General features: G+C 39.4%; 2 protein-coding genes across 2 annotated transcripts; one reads left to right on the top strand and one right to left on the bottom strand.

Moving 5' to 3' along the window:
• Positions 1-698: 698 nt before the first annotated feature.
• ALG11 (ALG11 alpha-1,2-mannosyltransferase) lies at positions 699-4,465 on the top strand (the record flags this gene model as incomplete). Its single annotated transcript, XM_079547688.1, has 4 exons — positions 699-736; positions 1,254-1,487; positions 2,186-3,117; positions 4,194-4,465. The coding sequence occupies 4 exons, from the start codon at positions 699-701 to the stop codon at positions 4,463-4,465; spliced, it is 1,476 nt and encodes a 491-aa protein (XP_079403814.1).
• Positions 4,466-5,905: 1,440 nt separating this feature from the next.
• Positions 5,906-26,783, bottom strand: LOC306958330 (serine/threonine-protein kinase Nek5-like; the record flags this gene model as incomplete). Its single annotated transcript, XM_079549832.1, has 22 exons — positions 5,906-6,164; positions 6,539-6,626; positions 8,444-8,581; positions 9,568-9,705; positions 9,902-10,025; positions 10,144-10,212; positions 10,970-11,050; positions 12,478-12,582; positions 12,706-12,789; positions 12,919-13,038; positions 13,375-13,441; positions 14,278-14,477; positions 16,251-16,381; positions 16,934-17,006; positions 17,102-17,302; positions 18,210-18,264; positions 19,086-19,172; positions 21,271-21,341; positions 21,449-21,532; positions 23,081-23,178; positions 25,149-25,245; positions 26,667-26,783. 22 exons carry the CDS (start codon positions 26,781-26,783, stop codon positions 5,906-5,908), a joined length of 2,487 nt encoding a protein of 828 aa, XP_079405958.1.
• Between the last annotated feature and the right edge of the window lie 269 nt (positions 26,784-27,052).

The raw sequence follows: 27,052 nt of genomic DNA, 5'->3' as shown, positions 1-27,052 counted from the left end.
GTCTGGAATATCTTCACAGAAGGAGACTCCACAACCTCTCTGGGCAGCCTGTTCCAGAGCTCTGCCACCCTCAATATAAAAAGTTCTTCCACATGTTTTTATGTTACTTCCTATGTTCAGGTTTTAGGCCACTGCTCCATGCCCTATCACCATACACCACTAAGAAGAGCCTGGCCTCATCCATTTGCCAGTCTGCAGTCATTACTCTCCGATTTCCTCCTGCTCTCAGTACAGGAGAGACTTCATCCCTCTGTTTTGGGTTCAGCAATGGCTAAACTAAGGCACCCAACACCCGGGGTAACATTCTCAAGCATCCCACCAGCCTCACGACTTTTGGACTCACCAAGGGCTATGATATGAAAAACACTGCTCTGGCCTCAATCATGCTGAGAGATCACAAGTCAGTGCATGATTTCCTCAGAAGAGGAAAATCATTCCCTCAAAATGAAGGAAAAACAATAAAAGCACGAGCAGACCGCACACGCAGCCACGCACCCGCTCACAAAACGCCCAACCCTACCCCGCTCCCTCAGATGGGGCCACTCCTACTCCTTGTTCCCGCCCATTCTTGTTCCCGCTCATTCCTATCCCCGCCGTCCATCTCCGTCGAGAGCCAATGAGAGAGAGGCAATTGCTTGATTGGTCCCGCCCCCAAACGGAGGGCGCTTCCGGCGGAAGGAGGGGCGGCGGCGCGCAAGATGGTGGCGGGTGGGCTGTGCATCTGCGGGTTGTTCAGGTACGGGGCGGACGGGTGGGGGCGGCCCCGCGCCCCACGGCCCTGCTGAGCCCGAGGAGGGAAGGGGAAACTGCCGGCCCAGCTCTGCCCTGACCGGCTGCGGAGCTTCGGAAGGCAGAGCGGGCAGGAGCTGGGCTGAAGGAGGGCCCTGAACATCTGTTGAGGATTCTCTGTGCGCCTTGTGCTGTGCCACGCTGCTGCGGGCACGCGGCCTTTGGAGTATATGTGACACGTTGAAATAGAGCGGGTGACATTTATGTAGTGTAATAACGCAAACATAAATAATGACAATAAACCATCACTGACATCTGTAAAAAAAATTGCTGAACAACGTAGAATAGTGGTTTTTGAATGTAATTATTGAAATGGAGCAGTGATGCTGATAATTTCAGCAGTTAGAAGAACTCAAGAAGTTGTCTGGCACCCTCTGGCTCTACCCTACATCCTTCTGTATGGATTTCACATGTAGTGTTTCCTTAAATCAGCTTTATATTTTACAATTTCCACCTTGTTTCAGATTCCTGTGCTCGTTATTAATCCCTGCATTGTTTCTAAGTGGAGTTCTGTGCACCTGCTTGGCCGTCCTGCTGTGTGGAATAAGGCTCTGGATACAAGGAAGGAGAAAGCAGCAGAACCTGGCAGGAAGGGATGGGAGGCAGCCACTGCTGGTTGCGTTTTTTCATCCCTATTGCAATGCAGGTGGTGGAGGAGAGAGAGTCTTGTGGTGTGCCATAAGAACGCTCCAGAAAAAGTAAGCACATCTGTTTATCAGGTGATACCATATTTTGCTCTGTTTCTCATGATATCAGTTATGCAAATTATGACATTTTGCACATTTGAATAGATATCATTGATATATGGGTCCTACATTTCACCTTTCTTCTTCAGCCCTTTACCCACATTTTGTTCCGTCCTCTGTCTCCTTCATAGCTATGGCACCTGTCAGTTCTTTGCTCCTTGGCAGAATCTATCCTTCTCCATCAGTTTTGCAGCACTCATAGGGAGCTTTTAGGGTCATAACTTGTGTGTAGGTAACTGATGATCTAGTCTCAGTAATGGCCTCAGTGCAGGAGACTGAGTTAATACATGAAGTGATTCAACATTGGCACGTCCACTGGCTTGCACAGTCTTCTGCATTTCACTCATGCTGTACACTGGATGGACATTATAGTATGCTGCAAGGCATTCCTAAACCTGTTGATTAATACTGAGATCCTTTCTTTACAAAAAAATTCCTGGTCCCCAGCTTTTACTTTAAAAAAAAAAAAAAAAAAAGTGTAAGGGAAAGAATTCATATCATCAATTTAAGAACAACATGTAAGTTGTTCCAGAGGTAGGCCAGACATTTGATTTAGAACATACGTTTTGGTAAATTTTGAGTGGATAATATTTGAGTTTTGTGTTAGAAAATTTGATGAGAAGAATGAGAGAAATTCTCTTCTCTTCCAGGTACAGGAATGTAATGTGTGTTGTTTACACTGGTGATAGAGATGCCACTGAAGAAGACATAGTAGAAGGTGCTTTCAGAAGATTCAACATTAAATTAACTCATCCTGTGAAGTTTGTATTTCTGGAAAAACGCTATCTTGTGGAAGCTTCTCTTTATCCTCGCTTCACTTTGCTGGGACAAAGTTTAGGCTCCGTGTTTCTCGGTTGGGAAGCTCTTCTCAAGTGTGTTCCAGATATTTACATTGACTCGATGGGTTATGCTTTTACACTCCCCCTCTTTAAATATTTAGGAGGTTGTCGTGTTGGATGCTATGTCCATTATCCCACCATCAGCACCGATATGCTTTCTGTAGTTAGGAATCAGGATACCAGGTTTAACAATGCGGCTTTCATTACAAACAATCCTCTCTTCAGCAAACTGAAACTTGTCTACTACTACTTGTTTGCCTTCATGTACGGATCGGTGGGTTACTGCAGTGATGTGGTTATGGTCAATTCTTCCTGGACACTAAATCACATTCTTTCCCTCTGGAGAACTGGGGCTTGCACTAGCATTGTGTATCCACCATGTGATGTTCAGTCCTTCCTGGATATCCCACTGGAAGAGGAAAAGAACAGTGCTGAATATTCTATTGTTTCTGTCAGCCAATTCAGGCCTGAGAAAGATCATCCTTTGCAAATCCGAGCCTTTGCTAAGTTGCTGAAAGAGAAGAGACTGAGGCAGCAGCTCTCATTGAAACTTATTTTAATTGGAGGCTGTCGGAACCAGCAAGATGAAGACCGTGTGAATAACCTTAAATGTCTTTGTGAAGAGCTTGGAGTTAGTAACAGTGTGATGTTCAGAATCAACATTTCCTTTGAGGAGTTAAAGAAACACCTGGCCGAGGCCACCATTGGCCTGCATACAATGTGGAATGAGCACTTTGGCATCGGTCAGTATCCCTCCTCAGCTTTCAGCTGCTTGTCTCAGTGATCAGAACGCAGATGAGGAGGGCTTCAGTTTGTGTTTGAACCTAAGAGGTCTGCATGCCAAGCAGGTGACCAAGTCCTGTTCTTGGCAGTGGTGATCTAACAGGTAGAACCTTCAAGACCAGTTCAGATGTCAGTTCACTAGGTGTTACTGTAGTGCAAGCTGGATTGTTGTAAACATCGCAGACTGCATTATGGGCATCCTCTAGTCACTTAGACAACAAATGCCATCTGTTTAGGATGTCCTGCCTGACATTCAGCTATTACTCTGCAAGCACAAAGTCCCTGCAGCTGAAGGCCTGTGTTACATGTGTCAGACTTACACAGATGCCTTCTGTTCCCTGCATAGCCTATGCTGAAGCAACTTAGTGCTCTCTTGGCTCCACTGACTGCAAGGGGAGTTTAGACACTTAGACCTAGCTCACATGCAGAGAGATTTTGAATGTTCCATCTGCTTAACTGCTATTTGAAATGCCTAATATGTGTCAGAGGGCTCTAGCTGCTGTTTTGGAGGTGAGTTTCTCGGAGTTTCTCAGAGATAAAATATATATTTTATATATAAATATATAGTCCATCTCACTTCATTAGATGCCTGTGCTAACATCAGTCCTAAAATCAGTCATTGTGGTGTGAAGCTGAATCTCAAAGAGGGGCTGAGATATGGTTTGCAGTGTGCTGCCATGCAGAATTAAGGTATTGGGCACAGTGTATTGGGATTAGTTGGGTCTTCCTGTCTTCCCTGAAAGGGAATGTAAGATTGCCTGCACCGTACAGCTACAATATGGTAAGGTTGGAGGCAAACAGAGGGTTACTGAGCTTGGCTATAAAGTGACCAAGCTGAAGTTAATGTCATCAGACTTTATTAGGATCAGAGCTTGTGAGAGCATTTAGTCCATATTTTTCACACTTATCTAGAACTCCAGTCTATATTAATTCATAATTCCAAGTGAATTTTATTACGGATTTAAATTTCCAGTGAACTATTGAAAGCCAAAGCATGCGATGTACACATTCATGTCATGTTTTCTGTCTTTTACAGGAGTGGTTGAATGCATGGCAGCTGGCACAGTTATCCTGGCTCACAATTCTGGTGGCCCCAAACTGGATATTGTGGTACCCTATGAAGGCCGTATTACAGGCTTCCTAGCAGAGAACGAGGACAGTTACGCCGAGACAATGGCTTACATCTTTTCCATGTCTCCTGAAGAAAGGTTAGAGATCAGAGAAAGTGCTCGCCAGTCTGTGTGCAGGTTTTCTGACCAGCGTTTTGAAGAGACATTCCTCTTATCTGTGGAGCCCTTATTTAAATGAATGTGAACAAAAATGCATACGAATAAAACTTGATGTGTTGGACCCCGTGTCAGCTGTAAATACGTGTAATTTATGGTCCCTTGCTCCCATTCAATAAAGAGATCTTTCTTTTTTCTGTCGGTATATGTTTTATGTAATAGAGAGAGTTTACTGGGAAATAAATACTCTCTTGTATTTCTGATGAAAATTCTATATTCTTAATGTGCAGAATCCTTCCTAGAACACTGTTTCATGTTTTTACAGATAGGTGCATATATATGTATACATGTTTCTTCCATTGGTAAAGTTAAGTACTCCAACAACGTGAGAAGAAAAATGTAGTTACGTTTAATGAAGAAAAATGTAAGCAGCTGTTTCTCATATAGCCTTGGTGATTTCATTACCTATAGCAATTCCTCTAATACAATTTGCTAGCTTGCTTTTTTAGTATCATAATTGTCAGTCCTTACATTAGCTCTTTCCTCACATCCTTTACAGTATGGCATAGTATTTCTCGTGTTCTATCCTACTGAAAGATTTTCTGTTCCTAGGAAATAGGAGGGCCTAAATTAGAGACCATAATTAGATAGCACACAAATACAAACCTCACAACTCTAAGAGTGCTTATGACACTGAGAACTAAGTGAGCAAAAAGTTAAAATATGAAGCATCCATTTTCATATCCAAACTGGAGAAACACTGGGTTTTTTTGAGCCATCACAACAGTGTTTTAGGTTGTGCTGAGAACTACAAGAAAAGTGCAACAACCTACTGAAATCAGACTTTAGAACATGTTTTTTTCCTCTATTTAAACTTCACCTGTATTGATGACATTTTGTATGTGAAAAAAATATGGTTGGAAAAACGTGTGTTTAATCACTGGAAATTAATTAATTCACTGGAACCCTGTCCTAAGTTTTATTAGGAACTGGGGAATGCACAATTCTCATGGCACAGTAAGCCCACTTACTGCTGCTGTATAAGTTGAGTTGGAGGTGCAGTCAGTGCAGTATAAATGAAACTACATGAAATACTAAGGTGCACTGATGGTACTGAGGGGTTGTGAAAAGCTGGAAAAGCTTCTTAAAATGGGATATTGATTGATCTATGAAAATAAAATACTCTGACTGGGAGACTTTCTAACATGATATAAAAATGGCTGCAGAGTGTGCAGTCAGAAGTTGCCCAGGCAAGTGTCAGAGATGTCCCAGGTAGTTTACATTAATCAAGGAAAGTGCATCACATACACAATTCTGGATTGGAGTTTTTCAACATGTAGTAATCCCAAAAGTAGCCTGTTATTTTTTTTCCTTTAAAAAATGTCAAGAAACATCTTAATTGTTAACGCTATTGAAAAGCAATTGATTTACCTGGAATTTACTGACAGCTACCTGTTCTTCATTATTATTATTTTACTGATGTAGTTCACATTTCCAGGAAAATTTTGTTTTCAATCAGTAATCATTCTTGTGCATCATGTAGCTGTTGCTTGCTTTTTCCATTATTTGCATCTAAAGTAAGTGACCCACAGTTACTTTCTAACTCATCATTACATTTCTCAAGTAGTTTGCTAGGTAAGCTGGTGCTTTCTTCATGAGCTTGATCTTTATTTATTGAAAGCACAGAAGACTCTGTGCATCTCTCTGCTGAAGACATTACCGCTTTTTCCAAAGCTGCTTCCAGCTCATGTCTCAGCTCATCTCCAGAGTCTGCAAAATTTCTGTAAATTAAGCAAGAAATTTGTATTCATTAAGTGTATGTTGTTACAAGTATTTCTAGTTTCAGTGCCTTTAAGACTTTTTACAATGCTTTGTAAAGAATATACAAGCTACATAGAAAACGTAAGTTGTGTCTTCACCTCTTTTTGTGAGATCTTTTGCTATCTAAATGGGAACCAGCCATGTTAATACTTAGGCCTAACGTTTTTAACATCAGCGTTAGCTTTTGAAAATAAAGGTACATTAGCAGACTGTAAAACAAGTTTTCTTCAGTTATGAATTCAAAAGAATGGAGAAAAAGAGCTTCAAGCAATACATCCTGCCACCTCATGAAAACTTCATCGTATGAATTTGATTTCTGATGTGCTTCACTTACGTGTCTTCATCATCTGATCTTGGCTCAAGTCTGCCTTCATCAACAGCAACACAGGCACACGTTTCTGAATCGTCTTCCTTGCTTTCTTCTGAAGGCAACAAGGTTAATGTCTTTATTTCCATATTAGCTAATTATAAAATAGTATCTAAAATAATAGCAAATAAATAAATGCTTTATTTATTTGTTTATTTGTTGAATACAGCACTGTCAGTACTGTGCTTAACCGACTTCAGTTATTCCTGATGACATGTTTTAGTCAGCAGTTTATAACTTCAGCTCGGTGTAATCCAGCATGTTTGCAGACCACAACCAAAGGACTATAAAGGGTAAGTAAGAATGCAGATCTGATGTTGGGAGGTTAAGTACCAAATACAACAGCCTCTATTTTCGGTGGAAAACTTAGGAGAATACTGTGTGGGAAAGGCTGAAAATTACTGCTTGAATATAGTAGCTATGATTCGCTGAAACTGCTCACTTTCAGAGACTGGAAGGCAACTTCAACCTGAAAAGTGGGAGAACTGTTCTAAGGGTTGTTTCAGTACACATGGGATGAATCCTGTGTGTAGTCCAACTGAAATCTGTTGGTTTGGGTAACACAAATGTGTATTCCACAATGACAACTTTTGTAGCAGGACAGAACTGGGTATTGAAGGAGGGTGGTATTTTAACATATAACTGCTCAAAGGAATAGCACTTAATAATACCCACATGACCTTATTCTTGCTTTAGTTCTATGGGCTGCTGACATTAATGAAATGAAATGGCCACAGGTTGTATCAGAGGAGGTTTAGATTAGACATGAGGAAGAACTTTTTGTCTCAGAGTGGTCAGGCACTGGAATGGCTGCCCAGGGAGGTGGTGGAGTCGCCGTCCCTGGCAGTGTTCAAGAGGTGTCTGGATGAGGAGCTGTGAGATTTGGTTTAGTGCTTGTGGTAGCAGTGGTGATGGGAGGATGGTTGGACCAGATGATCTTGTAGGTCCTTTCCAACCTTGTGAGTCTATGAAAAGCGATTTGCTTTTTTTCTTTTCTCTTCCTTTTTTTTTTTATGTGTAAGCTTTAAAGCCAGTTCCAGAAAGGTAATTCAGCCTCATTAAGCTTCAGGATGGAGCAGTTTTTCAAAAGCTTGTTATTCTATTGGAGCATGTATGGGATGCATAATTAGCAAGAGAGTGCTGTCTGCACTGCTGTGAATGAAAGATATTTCTCACGATCCATTAAAAATATTGAAATTTGGTGCATGCAATTTATTTGGCTTCCTATTTTTCAATTAAACATTCAGTAGACTGGCAACTCTGTGTAAAACGACACCATTTGGTTACATTTATCTTTCTGTAGAAAATTCTCTGCCTTTTAGCTACGTGCTGATGCATAGAAAATGTCATTTTTAAAGCAGCCTCTTACTTTAGAGAAGTGTGCTGCAGCATAAGTGAGTTGAAATCAGTTTCAGCAGTATCAGCATGGACTATGTAAAGCCACTCACCAGCCATTATGTACTACAATTTACAGCTGTTCCACAGAAATACATGTATTTGCACAGATTTGTAGATTTTTTACAAGGTTCTTCAATCTCAACTGCTGCAGAGGCTAATTCCAGATTTGTGCTATCTCCTGCCTTGTTGCAAGTAGTACCTTAACCTCATTCTGCCCAGGTAAATGAAGAATTATATATAAAGTGATAGCTGGTAAGCAGGTTTTCCCACCTGCTGAAAACAGCTACATCCTGAAAGAGGACTTGCACTGCTGCAGGACAGAGCCAGTGCTGCTGGCAGAAACTGCCAATGCTTTTCTCATTTGTCAATTGCTTCTAAATTTTCTAAAAGTACTGCTTCTTGTCCTCTGCCAGTAGCACAGTAACACAGTAACTGAAGAAAACCTTGTGTAATTTACAGTAACAGACATCCTACCTATTTCCTCTTTAAGCTGGATGAAGGAATCATTACAGAGCTCTGCTTTTGCTAAGATGTTCAGGAGTGTCCCTGGGGCTGTTTGTTTCCACTGCTTCCTGTTTTCTGTGATGTCTTCAGGCAGAATAACACGGTCAGCTGAAGAACAGGAAGGTTCTCAGGTCACTAAATCATGACTGTGGCTTGTCACTGCCTTTTGCTGGAATTAAACTAATTTTGACTCTAATTTCTTCCTTTTGTGCAACACTGCTCTGTCTGGACTGTTTGTCACTAAAAATTTCTTAACACCAGTGTTTATGTTCAAGTAATAAGCATACTTGATCCTGGAATAAACAGGTAGAGCTTCACTGAGCAGTCCTTGTTCTCAGACTTGTTGGTTTGGAGCTGAAAAGCTTCCAAAAAGTTCCTGTTTCTCTTGTTCCCTGTGCCCATCACCTAATGTGCAAGGAACAAGAAGTGGCATCCTAACAATATTTTGCTTTGTCTTGAGTATCTATGCAAACTCTTCAGGTTGTTCCCGTGTATCTGGGATGTTGGGAGATTGCAAGGATGCTGGACAAGTCCTTTGTTTACAGCACCCAGTCACTGAAGCTACCCTTCTGTCTGGGAATATATGCACTGGTACTGCAAGAAAGTAAACAAATCACCTCTTCAGAAAAGGAAAACCACCACAATCACATCTGTGTAAGGATGCACTCGTGATGTGTATTAACACGAGTCTGTGGCATGGGAAACCAGAACACCACCACGCTCTTGGATGACTTTGGCCACAGACTGCCAGAGTTCTTTTGTATTATCAGCTCAACGTCTGAGAAAGCTGTGTTGATTCACTGCAGACTGGCAGCAAATTACTCAGGTTACACAGTGATTCCTAAAACTGTGCTCTTTCTATTTATGAGCAGCAAAACATGATTGCAGTTTTAGAGGGGAAAGCAATTCTTTCGTTCTATGGTTTAACACATCCAATAACCTCAACTATTACAGTGTCCTTCCAATTAAAAGCCCGTTCGATCATGCGAATGTTCTGGTATGGAAAAGTTTGCAGAGGTATTTAAATGAGCAGTCTGGCTGAATTTTAGTAGCTCCCCACTTTAGCTCACTGAAAAGCATAAAAACTTTCTTACCAAGTTCATTTTCAGCCATAGTAGGACATACAGATACAGATGAAGTATCAATATTGGCTAAACATTTCAGTAGTGTCTGAGGTGTTCCAGCTTGCCAATGCTTTCTTTTTTTTTCAGTATCACCTGCATCACTGTACGCTAGAGAGAAGAAAAAGAGGAAGAAGTTATTTCATTTTTAAATAGATTTCAGGGGGTGAAACATTGATAGTGGTATAAGATATTGAAGTGAGAGAGAAACATCAGATAAACTTGTTATGTCTTGCAGTTACTGAACTTATCTAGCTCTCACCTTATTTTCAGGACTCATAGTCAATTGAATTTCCCTATGAAATACCTTTTTGGTGTCCAGATAATTCTCCCAAGGCCCTGTCCATAGGACTTTCATAAATATTCAATAATTTCTCTTCAAGATTCTCACTATCCACAGAAGTTAATATCTCACTGAGTTTATCCTGTACCTGGAAAAAAACCAAGGTAGAGAATGATGGTCATGAAAACATTTAAACCTTAGATATGGAGCTACTGTCACCATTCCAGATTACTGATGTAAGTGCTTTGAATATAACTGAACCCTACCTCTGCTTCTTGAATGCTGTCTTCCTCAGGAACACACACATCTAAATTAATTTCAAATTTTACTCCCCCCTAAAGAAAATTCAAACACTTCATTAAAATATTAAAGTACATAATTAAAGGCACACAGTTTATAGAGAACTATAAACTTGAAAACCATTGCTCTGTTAAAAATGACTTCTGTTTAGCAGCATTTTTCTTTAACAAGATCAAAGAAGACAAAAATAGATTGTTCTAAAGAGCAGTTTATGGATATTTCCAAAAGACTGCATTCAGTAGAGAAAGCCAGAATATCACTGATCTTAAGAAAAGGTGTCTTTAATAATCATTTAATTTAAATACTTGTAATACACTGAGTTGGTTCTTATGCTGTTTCTCAGCCATTATTAAAATCTGCTTCAGTGCAAAACACCTTCAAAAACAAACTTCACAAAAACAAACTTCACAAAACACCTTTAGGCCACTTCAGAATGATTTTATGGTCCAAAACTTTCCTGATGTCTCATGCGCATTCCCATTCATTTCCTACCCCCTCTTACAATTCAAAAAGCATTGCAGAGAATAATGTTGAACAAAAATATGTTCAGACAAGCAGTTTGATATTCAGATGAACAAATGGGGACTGATTTCTCTCTGGTAAGATTTAAGTGGGGTCTCCCTCAAAAGACCCGAAAAGCTCTGCCATATGTTTCTTAGTCATTCTATCTTGTCACAGAAACTTAGCAAATGATCCTCCTAACTGGTTCTCAAATACTTTGATTTCCAGAGCTACTGTGGCATCACTGTACTGATTTAATAAAATGGCAAAACTTATGGTAAGTACGGATACCTTTCTGCTGCATTTCTTCTCTAGATTTTCTTGGTCTTGCCTGTCCTGGAGTCTGACCTGTTTAAAGTTTTCTTCCATGCCCTAGGAGAGAAAAACAACAACTTTAAAATATTTGGAAGCAGAATATGTATATACCTTATGTAAAAAGACTTGTTTCAGTAATAAACCTAGTCATTGATTTCCTCATATATGTGTCTTTAAGAATATTCCATTCATTGCTTAGTTTCATACTGGCAGACTTTGGAAATGATGAAAATCAATATTGTAACTGAAACCTGTACCTGTACAAAGTCTAGTTTTCATGTGATCTTGTTTTCTGTTAACACCTAAAAATTACTTAATTATTCCTCTGCATATTCCTAAATCCTGCGTTAGAACATGCCTCATAAAAGCAAAGAAAATGATTGTATACAGGTCCATCAATGATCTGCTGTACATCTGCTCATCATCAACATCAGGAGAAGCCACAACAACTCACCGACATTTTAGAAACATCTGTGGAGTTTCTCCAGTTGATGGAGTGCCCACAAATTAAGGTGACATCAAACAGGCATAAAACTTACTTTTCTGTCCAGTTGTGGCTGGAGTTGCCTATAGCCTAGCCTATCCCAGCAAGGGATTTCATTTTAGTAAAAGCTGGAATTAGGATCCATTAATCACTGAAGAATCACTGCAGTAGGGTAGCAATGTCTGTCACATTTTATGTGGAAATCTGCCCCCTGCTACTCAACACTGCACGAAGTCCTACACCACATGAAACAAATTCTGGCTTAAGAATCCGACCACCTACGTTTCCTTTCAAAATTAGCCATCAGTTTGTGCTCTGATAAATAATTTGACAAGTTGACGCTTTCATGTGTTTCACTCCTGAAAATACTGCTGTAGAACCACTTGTGTTCTGGAAACCTCATCTGGTTTTCACCACAGCAGTATTTCAAAGTAAAAGTGGAATGATTCTGAAGCTCCATTCCAGCGGCTGTTTTGGAAGTATCTGATGAGGAAGAAGTGATGAATTCCTGCAGATGGAAATCTTTGGCTCCGCTTCTTACTACCACTTCTCCCAAATTTCTGTTCAGGTAAGAAATCCACATAAAACTGGATTGTAACTTACTCCCCAAGTGAGCATCTTCCTTACAGGAGAAGTATTCATGTTCTACTCTGAGCTCTTATTTAATACATCTTCTGTACAGCATTCTAATGAAGACTTACAGTGAGTGATTTCCTCTTTCCTTCACTCAGAAAGGAAGGAGAAGAAACACACCACAAAAAGAAATGAGGTGGAAATACCTTTCCATAATTAAATAGGGGAACAAGAAGTGATCAAACGGAATTAGAACTAGTCCAAATAAGCTTTCCAGGCTGCTCATGAAGGAAATCAAGGGATATTTTCATATGTGGTACAAATATCAGTTAAGATTTAGACATTACATTTTCCATAATAGTCCCAGAGAGCGAATCAAAGACTATGAATAAAAAGTTCTGTATAGACTATAGGATGGTACTCATACCTCAAGTGATTCTCCTCTTATTCCAGCTGTATCTTTGGTTTCAGAGTGGTCTTCAGTTTTCCCTTGACTCACCAGAAAGGTTTTATCTTGTATTTTTTGATTCTCCTAAGGAATATATTGATAAAATTTTCATTTCAATTACTAATTAAGTGTATTACCTTAGAAAAGGAAAAGGAAATATGACTGCATGTATGTTTGATAGGAAAGGAAATATGACTGCTTTGCTACCTGGTGTACCCTTGCTCTTAATCTGATTTCTTTCATATTGCTGTGGTATTCTTCACGAATTTTCTGCAACTGCTTCAGGTACTCCTATTAAACAACAATAAGTTGGAATGCATATTTATTAGAAAGGCATAGAGAAACAGCAATATAAAGAACACCACTGTTGCGGAGTGTAAGGAAACAGCTTCAAGCAACTAAGAAAAACATCTTCTTTACCTGTTCTTTCATCTCACTCTTTCTAGACGTGTCCTGCTGATGCATTTTGAGATGCTCCTCATTTATGTTTTGCATCTGCATTTGGTCACGATATGGGTCAGCAGAGGATGGCCGCAGCCCCTGTGGAGGCACAAATAAACCCCAAAGCAAATGAATTTTCACTTAGAATCCTTTCTTCAGTGCTCACTGAATTCACTTTCCCTCTTCCACTGAGGAGTGCAGTAAGGCAAGTGTGTATTTTTGGAAGTAAGAGTCATTGTAGAATTTTACATTGTTAAAGTTTTACATTAAAAATAAAACCTGAAGATGACCACTGTAGAGCAGATCAACAAATTTGCTAGAGCAGAACTTTCTACCTGTCACTGTTACAGTCTATTAGAAAGACATCAGTACATCTTGAGGATTTTCATTCAGATTCTTTCACTGATTTGATTCTGTGATTCAGTATTCACTCACCAGCTGTTTTTCCACTTTAATCTTGTACTGCTGGGCTTCAAAGCGCCTTTGAAGGTATTCTGCAGGCCTGAGAGAAGAAAGTGACATCCTTATCCTGCATTTTATTTCACAGATTCTATCTTGTGCACGAGCAATACTCTGCCAGCTCTGTTTGTACAACATGAATGTATACGTATGGATAAAATATGTATAAATACAAGACAACAGTATAATAGCAAAAAGAAAACATACGCTCTTTGGGCAGCTCCTTTCCTATTATTTTAGTTATATTAGCCTTCTGAAGAGCAGAGTACCTTTTCAGCTTTTATTTGAGAAATGGCATGTGAAAATGTTAATGAGAATAAAGTCATTTTTCCTGATCCTCAAAATAAGTGGTCAATGGACAGGCATTCTCAAAAGAGAAAGTTTCTACCTCTGCTTTATAAAAGAAAGGCTTTGAAATCCACAGACCGCTGAAGAGCAGGTCTTTATATCTAAAACCAAAATATAGGCTTCCAAAAAAACATTTGCATGGCTTGTCTCCCACTCCATCCCCTTCAGTACAGAACAGCTTTTGCTCTTTAGTTCTTTCTGTTTCTGATGGGAGGAAAAGACAATGTTTATCTTTGATATGGCCAGAAAGTCTACAGAAAGGTTGTGTTTTACTTTTCACTCGATGAGGTACGGGAGACATTTTGATAATGAAATTTCAAACATCAGGACAATACATTCAGAAGGAACTTCTGGATTGAGAAGAGCAGGAGTTCCAGTGTTGTACAATAAACCTGTGCAAAAATTATCAAAGACCAAGCAGAGAAGGAAAGATTACATAAGTTATAATTACAGTGCTACCTAAAGAGGAAGACTGATTACTCAAAATAATGAGTGACAGTTCACTGCTAGGAAATAATGAGAAAGGTTTACCATTCAGGTGGGGGGGGTGGAGGTGCAATTTGTCCTTTTAGTTTATAATATTCCTCTGCTCTTTGGCTGATGTGAGAAATGTCATAACATGCATTAATTTTCCTTTGCAAATTGTCGAGTTTATCATAGTAATGACCATAATGGCCATGTACTCTAATATTTTCTGGCCTTTCTGCCATCTTAAATCTGGAGCTCTGTGGCTGAAAATATAATAAAGGATGTTAATTTAATTGTTTTCATTAGTATCAATACCAGTTTGAACTATTTCCTATCCTCCCCATTCTGAGTTGCATTTTAATACAGTCTGTGTAAGTTAGTGTAAGTACAGTTAGTGTAAGTTCTCAAAATCATTTCACAAACTTCCTAACTTGTTACACACAGGGTGTATGTAATCTTACTGTCCTCCTCTTTTTCCTGTTCCATCATCTCCTGTGATTAGACAGCAGCCCATGTTGTGTGAGTCAGGGCTTTGTGCCCTGTAACTTAGTTGTCCTTGAGCCACACCATTGTTCCAAAGTCCAGAACACTGAGATAATTCCAGGACAGTCTTATATGTGACAGCAGTGGGAACGTGGGACATCATTTGGGGCAGTAAACACACAGACTAATGTTTTCTGGGGAGCACTGTGCTGCTCGTGTCAGCATCTCTTTGATTATCTGCCTGTGGGAGTTAGCTTCTCATTTCTCAAAGTCCTTTCTGTGATGCAACTTTCCTGCATCTCTAATATGCAACAAGACTGCCTTTTCCATCTCATAAGAACAACCAAGAGAAAGGTCACACGCTGCTGCATGATATAAAAGAAGTGCAACAAGACATCAATGAACTTTTCCACAGTGGGAGACTAAAAACATCACATGGTGTATGAGAAAAAAGCTGAAAAAAGCATCTCAGGGTCCCTTGCTTAGCCAGTAAATATGTTATCTATTCCTCCCTGTTTTGCACCTCTACCCACAGCACAGTGCAGATTAATGCACAATACAGATTCATATCTATGTAAGAAGAAAAATTTTCCACTGCCAGTAATATTCCTAAAAAAGAGGTAACTTCAGAAAGTGTACATATTGTGCCTCATTATAGGAAATTTTAGAGTATGGTGTCCACGAGTATGGCAATCTAATGCCAACAGGAAAACTAAATCAGACCATCTAAATAGGAAAACTGAGAACTGTGAGCAGTGAATGCCTGGTGATACTGAATGAAAAAGGCAGAGGTAGTGAATCCCTTCTTTGTCTCAGACTTCAGCAGCAAGCGTGGCCTTAAGGAATCCCAGGGCCTTCCGACCAGGGAGAGAGTTTGGAGCAAGGAAGACACACTCTTGGTGGAAGAGGACCAGACTAGAGAACACATCAGCAAACTGAACATAGATGAGACCATACATGAAAGGAGACTGAGGACTGAAGGAAAGCAGATGTCATTCCTATCTTGCAAAAAAAGCAGGAAGAAGGAAACTCCAGGCCAGGCAGCCCCACCTTGATGCCTGGCAAGGTGATGCATCAATTTATCCTGGAAATCATTTACAGACACACGAAAGACAAGAAGGTGATCAGGAGTAGTCAGTATGAATTTACAAAAGGAAGATCACACTTGACTGACCTTATAGCCATTTTCAATGAAATGACTGGCTTGGTAGACAAAGGGACAGCAGCAGCTATTGCCTACCTTGACTTTAGAATAGCTTTTGGTACTGTCTCCCAGAACATCTTCAAAGAAATGCTGACCAAGAATGTGCTGGAGGAGTAGCAACGTAGATTGAAAACTGGCTGAATCATGTTGATTCCGAGCTGATCATGCTACACAGCTGGATGTCGCTAGCCAGCAAGGCACCCCAGGGGTCAATACTGGGCCAGATAGAGTTTAACATCTTTTGGATGATGGATGCAGGCATTAGGTTGAATTTAATAGGACCTCTTCTAACATTAAGAGTTTATCTTCTACGATAATGAAATGTTATGAGAATGTGGATGAACAGTACCTGAAGCTGTTGCCCTCTTGAAGAAGGCTTCCATTCATTTCTTTGATATAATTCCTGCGTTGTCATAGGTGCTACCATTTCAGATCCTGGAAGAATTTGGTCCTGGACTCTCCTTCTTTGAAGCTTACAAACTTTTTAAAAATAAAATATTAAAAGGTTACTATCGTTGCTTTCTACACAATGCACTGGGAAACCATAGTAGGGTGTATAAACCTAACACTGACAGGCTGAATTAATAAACATTCCTTACATCCTTTCATCACAGAACCATATTTTATCACACCTCTCCGTTCCCGAGCACTCTGCTTTTCATTCTTAGAATGACATGTTTTTGAAACAGTGTAATTTGTCACACTCACGTAACGTGGATTTTACTAATCAGTTTTGCAAAGAAGTACAATAAATAAAAGGGAGACCTGTGTAAACCAGAACCACGTGGCAGCTTTTCTAACTGAGTGTTGCAAAAGATCTGTGGTCTCTTCCTGAACAGGTAGGATAGTGATGCACTGTCTAGGGTGAATGTTTCTGCTATTTCAGTCCTCTCCTTGTATTATTTTCAGATTTGGCTGAAACTCTTATATCCAAATGTGCAATAAAGACTGCTGGTGAAAGTTATCACCATCAACCACATCATAACTAACAAACACTAGTGTAGAACCAATGTTAAATAACATTACCATTACCTGGCATCATCTTGACTTCAGGCAGTAATCCTGAAGGCTTCCTTCTCTGTATCACAGTGAGACTGAGTTCTTCCTGTGTTAACAATAAGCAACGTAAGTATCTGACAGAACTGTTTTATACTATGATACACATTCTCCTCTTGCCAAGCAGCATTACAAGGTACTCACCTCTGGGGGCAAATGTCTTAGAACAAGCTTCTGCAAGAAGGGCTTCCTTAAAATAGAAGTGATAGATGGTCGATCTCTCGGAGATATTTTAAACAACTGGGAAATTAACATCCTCAGATCATACGAATATCTGGGAGACACTGGGTGAAAATATCCTCTGCAGATCTTCAGCACCAGCTGATGCAAACTATTGCCTTCAAACTTGATCAGTGAAAAACATAAAAAGGTGACAGTACTGCTGGTTGGAAGTGATGCCTTAGAATCATCGAATCATTATGGTTGGAAAAGACCTCTAAGATCATCTAACCCAACCATCCTCCTACCGCCAGTGCTGTCCACTAAACCATGTTCCTTAACATCACATCTATACGTTTCTTGAACATCTCCAGGGACGGTGACAGCCTGGACAGCCCATTCCAGTGCCTGACCACTCGTTCAAAGAAGAATTTCTCCCTCATACCCAACCTGAACTTCCCCTGGTGAAACTTGAGACTGTTCTTTGTTGCCCTATTGCCAGTATCTCAACATGAAAAAAGGCACTTGCTGACAGCAGCTCTGTGCTATGCAATCTCTTCAGAAATCAGTTCTCATCACCTGTAGTTTGCTGAAGAAAAATTAACATAATCACTTTTTAAATGGATTTTCTGGTTATGTTCCTTATTTCTGCTGCATGACTCAGGAGGTGTGCTAGCTTTGGTACTCGGAAGTTTTTCATATTCTACTGCTATACAGCAACACAGACACAATTTTTCCAGAAATACACAAGATTAATTTTGCCAAAAGCTGTTAAGCAGAGACCTGCATACATACTGTCTTCACAGCATTCAGCTTCAAAGCCTCAGTTCACACAACTTATCCTCTGTGTTCTGTGTTCTCAGGAACCAAGGTACAAGCTGATTTTTCATTACTGATGCAACTCAGTTGACTCAATCACAATACATTGTAGTTTGGTAAGCACAAAACAGACACAATACAAAAAACTAAACACTGGCAGTCATGCTTAAATATCAATTCCAATAGTTAATTAATGCTGTTATTTCTACAAATTTTCTAGGCTGTCCACTTTCTTTTTAATAATATGATACTGATCTAATTATAAGGTACTTACAGGATGCTTCAGTGAACATAGCTCATAGAGCACACAGCCAAGAGACCAAATATCTCTGTGAACAAAAGGAATTAAAGTTTCATGAAAAGCCACTAATATTTATTTACGTGTAATCAGTATCTCTTTTCAGCTCTCAAATTCATAGAATCATAGAATCAAAAAATGCCTTGGATTGGAAGGGACCAGAAGGATCATCAAGTTCCAATGCCTTTGCCACAGACAGAATTGCCAACATAGGCAAAGATCCATCCTCCTCCTGCTCACATCCCAGTCTTCAAATGGAAGGACTGAGGAGAACACCACCTGCACTGCTGATTCCTTCAACATCTTGCCAAGGGATGTAAAGATTTTTTTGATATTTTTTAATATCCTGGTTGCAGTCTCATGCAACCTAGCTTGAAAGACCAGGCAGGGATAGCAGTCAGCTACCTTTATCATACCTGATATCCTGATATCCTCTTCTCAATGTTCTGAATGCAGGCCCCCAGCAGACAGCAAACCTCTCTAGAGAGGTTATCTGTGCCACAGATTTACTAGCATTATTCCATCAGACATGAGTATCGGTGCATCTTTTGTTTCTTCTTAAGATGCACTGAAAATATAAACCTTACATTTGGGTTTTTTTTTAATTGTAGCACCAATGTTTCTGTGGTACCTAACCAGGTACTATCCTTACCATTGGAAAAGGCACATGCTACAAACTATGTCTGCTTAATGTTCCTACCAAGACTGAAGAGCAAAGCTGTCTCTAGCTGATACGTGTGAAGTTTCTGGTGTCCTGCAGAAAGATTAATTTAAAGCACAACATGATGAAAATAAGTCATCTCGTGACTGCACACCCTCATGCACAAGCATACGAAGAAAACAGAGACTTACGTTTTATTGTTATATGGTCGATTTTCACAGATCTCTGGTGACAGATAATAGGGGGTCCCTACGCATGTATAGGCAAACTCTGTCGTGCTAATGAAACACAATAAACAAAAAGGCTTATACACTGAAAATGTCTGCAAGCAATTGAGTTAGACTCCATGGGGCATATCATAGCTGCTCTCAAAGTGGTTGAGTAATAGCTCAATGGAACACTCCAAGAAAAACAGAAGCATTTCCCATTTCTCTGTAAAAATGACCAACTATTTTAATACATGCTTGCATTTCAACAGAAAGCACAAGAATTGTCTTTACCCCACTTTTTATCAGCACTGTAATCAACATTTTCAAGGAATTATTATCATTAGCATAAAATTCTGAAAGCCATCAACCACACATCAAAATATGAGAAGTCTCTGACTTTGAAGTAAGAACATTTAAGTGGTAGTCAGTCATGCAAGCAAGATAAAGGAGGAAGTGTTGTTCAGAAACTAAAGCAGAAGTATGTGAATTCTGTTTCCATCTTTGCTGCTGACTTGTTATGTAGCTATATAGCCAAAAAACACCACTTGCATTCATTTCACATTCTTTCAGACATCTATTCTGTGCGTGTCATCAAGAGTCACTGGGAAGTCAGAAGGTACTCACAGACTGTGATTGCTCTCACTGTGCACTAGATGTCAATAAAAGTTGGAAGTGACACTTTTTAGAGAGAACTCTGAGTGCCAGAGGTGGCAAGGACACTAAACTGAAAGTAGAAATATTGGACACTATCTGGCAGTTGGAAGCGGAGAATGGAGATGAAAATGCCTTTGTGTATCACAGATGAGGGGGAGAAAAGAGACTGAGAAATTAAAATCACTTGTTATACGAGAAAAGGTTCTATAGAGCCCCAAATATTTTTGTAGCTATAGTCCCTGATGCCTATTCAGTACTCCAGTTCTGGAGTTTACTTCCTATCCACCATGTAGTACCAAGCCTCAAAGCAGGTATCCTCAGAACACTTCTGAAGGTAGGCGTTTCCAGCACTAGTATTTTACATGTGAAGAGCTGAGGCTTTGCCAGTGGGTATGTGCTTCAAAAAGGGGCACACCACAAAGGTATTGGTGATGATGGAGACTGCAGCTAAAATAATGGCACAGCATATCCCTGCAGATAAGGAAGCTTGGATGAAGATACTACCAAAATAAGTTCATCCAATATACTCCAGCTCTCATTGAGACCTCCCAGCTCTGATGTACCACAAACTTACAAGGTTATGCAGGCTTCAGTCCAAAGCCAATCTGACAGGGCCTTGACAGACATTACATGTGCTGCACATTCATGTGACGAATACATAAAGGGATCTCACACATGAACACAGCTAAGTGCATCTGAAGAGAATGCACAAATTGTCTATGCTGGCTAAAGCTATCTGCTCCCTTTACTGTTATTGCGTATGCAGTAACATGATTAAGCTTAGATTAATTTAGTTTAGGGATGGGAGAAGTTACAAGTACACTGCATCAGGTAGAGTACAAAGCACCTAAGGACTGATAACAGAAGGATAACCTACAAAATGATGAACAGAGGAAATTATCTTTCCATAAGATACCTAATGAAACACCAGAACATCATTGGCAAAAGATCCTGCCAAGGTCAGAGCTATCAAGAGGCTAAAAAAGGGACCAAATTCAATCACTGTTTGTTTTTTTTTTAATTAGCATGACCCCTGGCACGTGTTGGCCAAAAAGCCTTTCCCTAAACAATGTCTGGCTACTACATAGGTTAAGGCACGCTGCTCCTGAGTCAGTAAAGATAAGACAGACCACTGTCTTTGAGAGAACAGAGTTCAGCCACATGGATGCAAGCCATGATATGCCATCTACTTCAACGTTTCAGAGGAGGGGTTCTAGTCCCAACATTTCAGAGGGGGGGTTCTAGTCCTTTTTTAACAAACAGTGAAAGATTGAGGCTTCTCCATTCTATGTAGCATAGGATGAGAAACAGCCTATGATGAGAGTTATAAGGATCTGTGGCTTCAAGCAGCATGGCACATTACAGGATAATGGGAAAAAATACAGTGACAGACTCTTCACATTCTAGACCAAGCACAATTCACAGACAATTTTCCCATGCAGGTTACATTCCAAACATTCAAAAAATAGTCATACTTGGTGTAGATCTCATACAAAATACAAAAGGTACTTACTCATTCAACTGTCTTGCTATGCCAAAGTCTCCAAGCTTTGCTACCTTCCCGTTACTACTAAGAAAAATGTTCTGAAAAAGAAGAAGAAACTGATATACGAAAATGAAACAAAGCAGAGCTTCTTGAGCATATTTTTCACAAGATAAAATCACTCCTTTTCCCATCTCACTTTTACTACCTGTGATTTTATGTCTCTGTGTAAAATCTTCCTGTCATGAATGTGCTTCAAGCCCAAGGAGATCTGTACAAACCAACTCAAAATCTGCAGTAAAGATAAATGGACAGATATGTGTAAATTTGTGTGGATGAAATATATACAACAAAGACAACAACAGAATCTAAAATACACAGAAAACAGATGATAGAAAACAGTAAGAAATAATACTTTCAAATGACTAAAATCAATGCCATAGACTTTTCCTTTTTTTTCAGTGCTATCAAGAGATGGATATAAATACCTGCTCCCACTTTCTTTAACCCAGTCAAGTTTTCATTGACTGTGACAAGACCATCACTTGAGTGTGGACTGAATAATTATGTCAAAGGAGAGTCAGAAGACTAGATGTTTAGAAATGAGTTAACAACAACAACTAAGGCAGAATTGGGTAGTGTCTTCCAAATCCTCAGCAATGGATACCATACCAAGCAGTTATAATACTTGTAATTGTACCAAATGTGGTCTGGAGAAAAAGAAGCAAGAGGAAGCAGGTCTGAAATGTGGTTAAAAAACAGAGCTATGAAGGAACTTGGTTATTAAGTAATCACACAAGTTTATCCTTAACCCCAGATAGTTCTTAAGTCTATATCCAACTTCAGTTATATACGGTTTTTACTGAATAAGAGCCACTGGATTTAATTCAGAAACAAAAGTAAGACTTGCTTACATGTTTCTCTCTTCAGGAAAACTGAAGGTCCTGGGAGACTTTAATTGAGTTTATATAATCTTTTATGCAGAAATGCTTTCTGTTTCACAGATGATTCCCTGAGTGGAGCTGATACAATAAATAGATAAATACTACGCTACGGAGTTCCTCTTTTCCAATTTAAGCAAGAAGTAATGTCATAAAATTTAGAGTACATTTCTGCTAACAGGTTAGATATGTCTATCCAGTATCTAGACAAGTTTTCATTGTAACTGCAAGAGCGGAAGACTACATGCAATTAAATAACGAGTTCAATATACGAAGTCCAATATGTAGGAAGATTTCCCTCAGAATGCTTAAAGCTACTTAAAAGATCAAGGAACAGGCTAAGTAGCGGAACTTCTGTTTCTGTGAGCTGCAATACCACTCAAACATACCTATTTACAAATTAAAACACATGTGAATATGCTCCAAAAGCAATCAGAATTCTGGCCTTGTTTCTCTGGGATGGTTTAACAGTTTAAATGGCACCAGAAAACACCTAACCCAAATAAAATGAATGGGAGATTTACCACTGACTTCATTCTAAAGCACGATATGTCATGATGCAAATCACACCAGAATGAGGAACTCATACATCATATATCCCCTTGTAACTCCAAAACACCTTGTAAAATAAACCTGGCTCAGCGGGTATACTGCTTATCTAAATGGAATGTGCCTTCACGATGGAAGGAATAAAGGGAAGAGGAATAAAACTGGCATCAAAATACTGTTAATAAATTCATGTAAGATCTTAAAATAGTGTAAAACGCCAACTCTGAACTGCCATTAAACTCATCGAAGAAATGTTCAGTTTTTGTAACAGTTCATAACAGAAACAGTTGCTAGGACTGGACAATCCAAACAACATTTGACATAATATGTCCTTGGTTAACTGGTTTCACCTGGTCCTCCTCAAACAGTACTCCGTGCTGCATATTTATCCTCTTCATCAAATCTCCACCATCACAGTATTCCATCACAATATACAGCTTGTTTTCTTCTGAAAGGAAAAGTATATTTTTTTCCTTTATTATTCATTAATACAGCAATAAATTATTCACGTTTTTACAGTCTTTCTATTAAGAGAATTAATCCTCTACCTACTCCTCCATTTCAAAGAGTGACTGATTAAACACTGATACCTCCAGTGTCACCTGATACAAAAATAAGAAAGACATGAACATTTATTTAAATGGAGATTCACCAGTACATTAAATACATGACATACACCTCAAGAAACCACATTGATAGAAGAAGCCAGATATTCTTACAGCTAATGTTAATTTCCCAATAAAAATTAAGTATACAGTCAGTGCTAGGGAAAAGGCTGAAAGCAGCAGTTCAATAGCAGAAATAAACACCAGGTGCTGTTTACTATGAGAACTCACCCTGTTCTGATTTTTCTGGAGTCCAGAGGACTACCAGATGAGCATGTTCCCTGAAATATTTATAATCCTGATCACATAAAACAATCTGAACAAAAGCAGTAAGTACAGTATTCATTCCACAAGGCATTCCTTATGACAGATGTCAGCAGGAAAAATAAATATAGGGAGTTAGCTTTTATGAAGAACAGCCTTCCTTCCATCTCTTTCAGTCCTATGTCAACTCTGACTTCATAAAGCTTTCCTTCCCTCACAACAGGAAAACACGACTGCATGTAGAAACTGCATTAAAATCAGGGATGGACACACATGCAGTAATTATGAATAATTGTGAATTATGAGTAATCGTGAGCTTACTGTCGACATGGAAAAGATTCCTGTCTTAGTCAGTAACCAACAGTAACATAATCCCACAAGTCCTGGACTGTTGGCAGGCCTTTACCTTGTCCCAGCTCACAGCCTGATCCCAGTCTTTGTTAGAAACAGGTACCCACCTTCAAACAAATATTCAGGAGAGGACAATCCTCTTTGTGGCTACTGGTTCTCTTCTTACAGTGAACTCAGAAAATCCTAGAATAACTTGAGCCACGGAAGCTTCACTTCCCCCAGCACAAAGCCCCTTCTCCCTGTGGGCCTCTAGGAATCACAGAATAACCTGGGACAAAGATTGTTGCACTGCCCAGTACTAACCTTACGTCAAAGCTGAGCTTTCACCAATACTTGGGATCACTTCCAGCTCTAAAATGAAAAGGGAGATGCAAATCTTGGTTGATTCTAGTCCCTATCTCAAAAGGGAAGGACCCAAAGTAAACCTGGGTCCTCATTTGTTTCCATTCCCAAGCAATAGCTGTAAACTGCAGCTAGCACTGACTTGTAAGGCTTTTGCTCCTGAAATCTGGGAAGTGTTCAACACACTCCCAAACCCCACCCTGTGTTAACCTCTTACAGCCCCAGTTCTGGTCCCAGACCCAAAAGCCTGTGAGATTGTGGACCCCAAGGAGCCCCAACCCCACTGTGGGGTCTCAGGGTGTACAGTAAGTTCTAACTGCATCATACATTAACTGCATATCTCCCTATGGACACCAGCCTTCATTTTTCTTCACAGGCCCTCCAAAATCCAGCATCAACCTCTGTCTGAAAGCCACTCTGCTCTCTCTTTCAGCCTCAAATTCCAAGCTAAAAATTTTCTGCAAGCTTAGGAATACCTCAGAGTGTGGTATCCCACAAGTCAAAGGCCCACAGGACCTATTTCCTGCAGTACTCTAAAGCACTCTTCTTCTATTGAAGATCCTGGGAAAGTCTGACAGAACTCTGGATCTCTGCTGAAGGTCAAGATTAAAGTTCAGCTAAAGCAATGCAGAGATCCCAGGATCTAGCATTTGATCGTTATGTCCCATCCACTCAGTGAAGAGAGAAAGTAGTGACTAAAGCTGATACCTTGTGTTCATTTTTAGGAGCTGGAAGTGGTCCCTACTGATAAATAAGGTGCTGGGCCCACGCTTCGTGTTGGTCAATAAGAACAAACTAGACTTTGCTGCCTTTCACTCCTACGGTCACAAATAAAACACAAATGTTAAAAGTAAACCTTGCAAAGAAGCATAGAAGGTTACTATATTTGCATGCTTCATCTTGGCCAGAAGAATGACTTCTTTCTGAGAGGCTTCTTTTTCTTTCACAGGCATCTACAAAGAATTAAGAAACTGTATGCTAGCAGTGATATACTTAACTCTTTCCAAAAGCAGTTACATTGGTGTCAAAGCATTCCTACCAATGCAGAAAGACTGCCACAAGGTGATGCAGAAACATTATAAAACACGATGTACATACAGTTTGAAATTCCCATTTGCAGCAGATGTTTGGAAATACATTGGAACGTTATCAAATGATGACATCTTACACATGGGCAAATGGACAGCTTTAAACTTTTTGCACAAATGCTACTATTAAGTAGACGAAAAAGTTAGCAAAGTTAACAAAAAGTTAAACTTTCTTCATATATTTGAAGAGTACAGGTCAGGGTACAGCTCATACAAGAAAGAAACACACTCTACAACATCAGACAAATTTTACAACTTCAGAGTCAGAACTTTCTGTAACCAGCTCTTGTTTAACAGTTGGGATAAACTACCAGAAAATATTTACTTTTTTTTTTTTTCTATTTTGCATACACTGAAATACAAGATTAGAAATGACCAAATCAAATCAATTTTTTTTTCTGGGCTTGAATCTGCAGGTTATATAGTTCTTTCTAGGCCTCATACATACCAGTTTTCTTCTATTATGATTCTCTCATACACCATAAATTCACTGGTGTGGCCCAGAACACAAGACCTGTCACAAGCACGTAGATACCCAATGAAAATGACTATTGAAATTCCTGGGAGTTCAACTGCCTGTCCTTCTGGAAGTAGATATAGGAGGACATTACTCTGATACCTGGGCTAGCCACTCTTTGCAGCCCACAGAAAGAAACACAGCACTTCTATGGCCCAATTCACCTCAGCCTAGAACAGAATTCTCAAACACAACAAACAGCATCCTTGTTCTTCTAAAGCAGGCCCGAGCCCAGCCAAGTAACTGAGATGACAACTACAGAATGGACATTTTGAGTTATACAAATTGAGTTATACAGTTAGACAAACCAAACTGCCACACACAATAAATGAGAATTGGAAGGACTCCGTTGTAAATTACTCATCTCTGAAAACATGGATGTGGAAAAAAAAAAAAAAGGAAATGGAAAAGTTTATAGAAATGTGTCACAGAATTGTGCCTTGTCAATTCATTAGCAAAATGTCATTGTAGCTGAATCATCTGCTATAAAAGTTAAAACAGGTACTATAATGTTTAGTAAGCACAGCTTTGAAAAGAAAAAAAAAACACACACAGTGAAAAACAAAGTGTTAATACCAAAATATTTAGTCTAAATTTGAAAAATCACTAAAATGGCAGTCAAAGAGCACAGAGTCCAAAAAGTTTAACTATGCCTTTGAAGAACATCTACAAACGTGGTAAGACTTCACCCAAGTACACATGCTAGCAGAATGCAATCATCACAATTTGGTCAGTAACTACTGTTATCATCCAGGTTTTGCTGTTTTACCTCGGTTAAATCAATCTCTTTGATAACACATTGCTCATCATCCACTTTTGCTTTCGCCAAGAATATTTTGCCAAAAGATCCTTCTCCAATTTTTTTAAGGATTTCATATTTATCCATGAAGTCTCTGTCTTAAAGCAGTAGCTAAAAAAAAAATGAATACCCAAGTTAGTATAGCATGCAGTCAGTGCTGTAACATCTGAGTATGGACTGCCAGAATAGAGATTGCTTTACAGTGCTGGAACTTTTTGCACATTTATATCATATTTTTATTACTGCTGCTGATGCTGCCTCCAACTGTTAGCTTCTGGAAGTCTGCAAACGATTGTGGACCTGCACTTTCAATAAGCATCAAATAAAGGAAAGATTGAAACACAGAACTGTAGAAT

Source organism: Tetrao urogallus (assembly GCF_951394365.1).
Source record: "Tetrao urogallus genome assembly, chromosome: 1".
Taxonomy (NCBI): domain Eukaryota; kingdom Metazoa; phylum Chordata; class Aves; order Galliformes; family Phasianidae; genus Tetrao; species Tetrao urogallus.
This window is presented reverse-complemented; position numbering and strand designations above follow the sequence as displayed.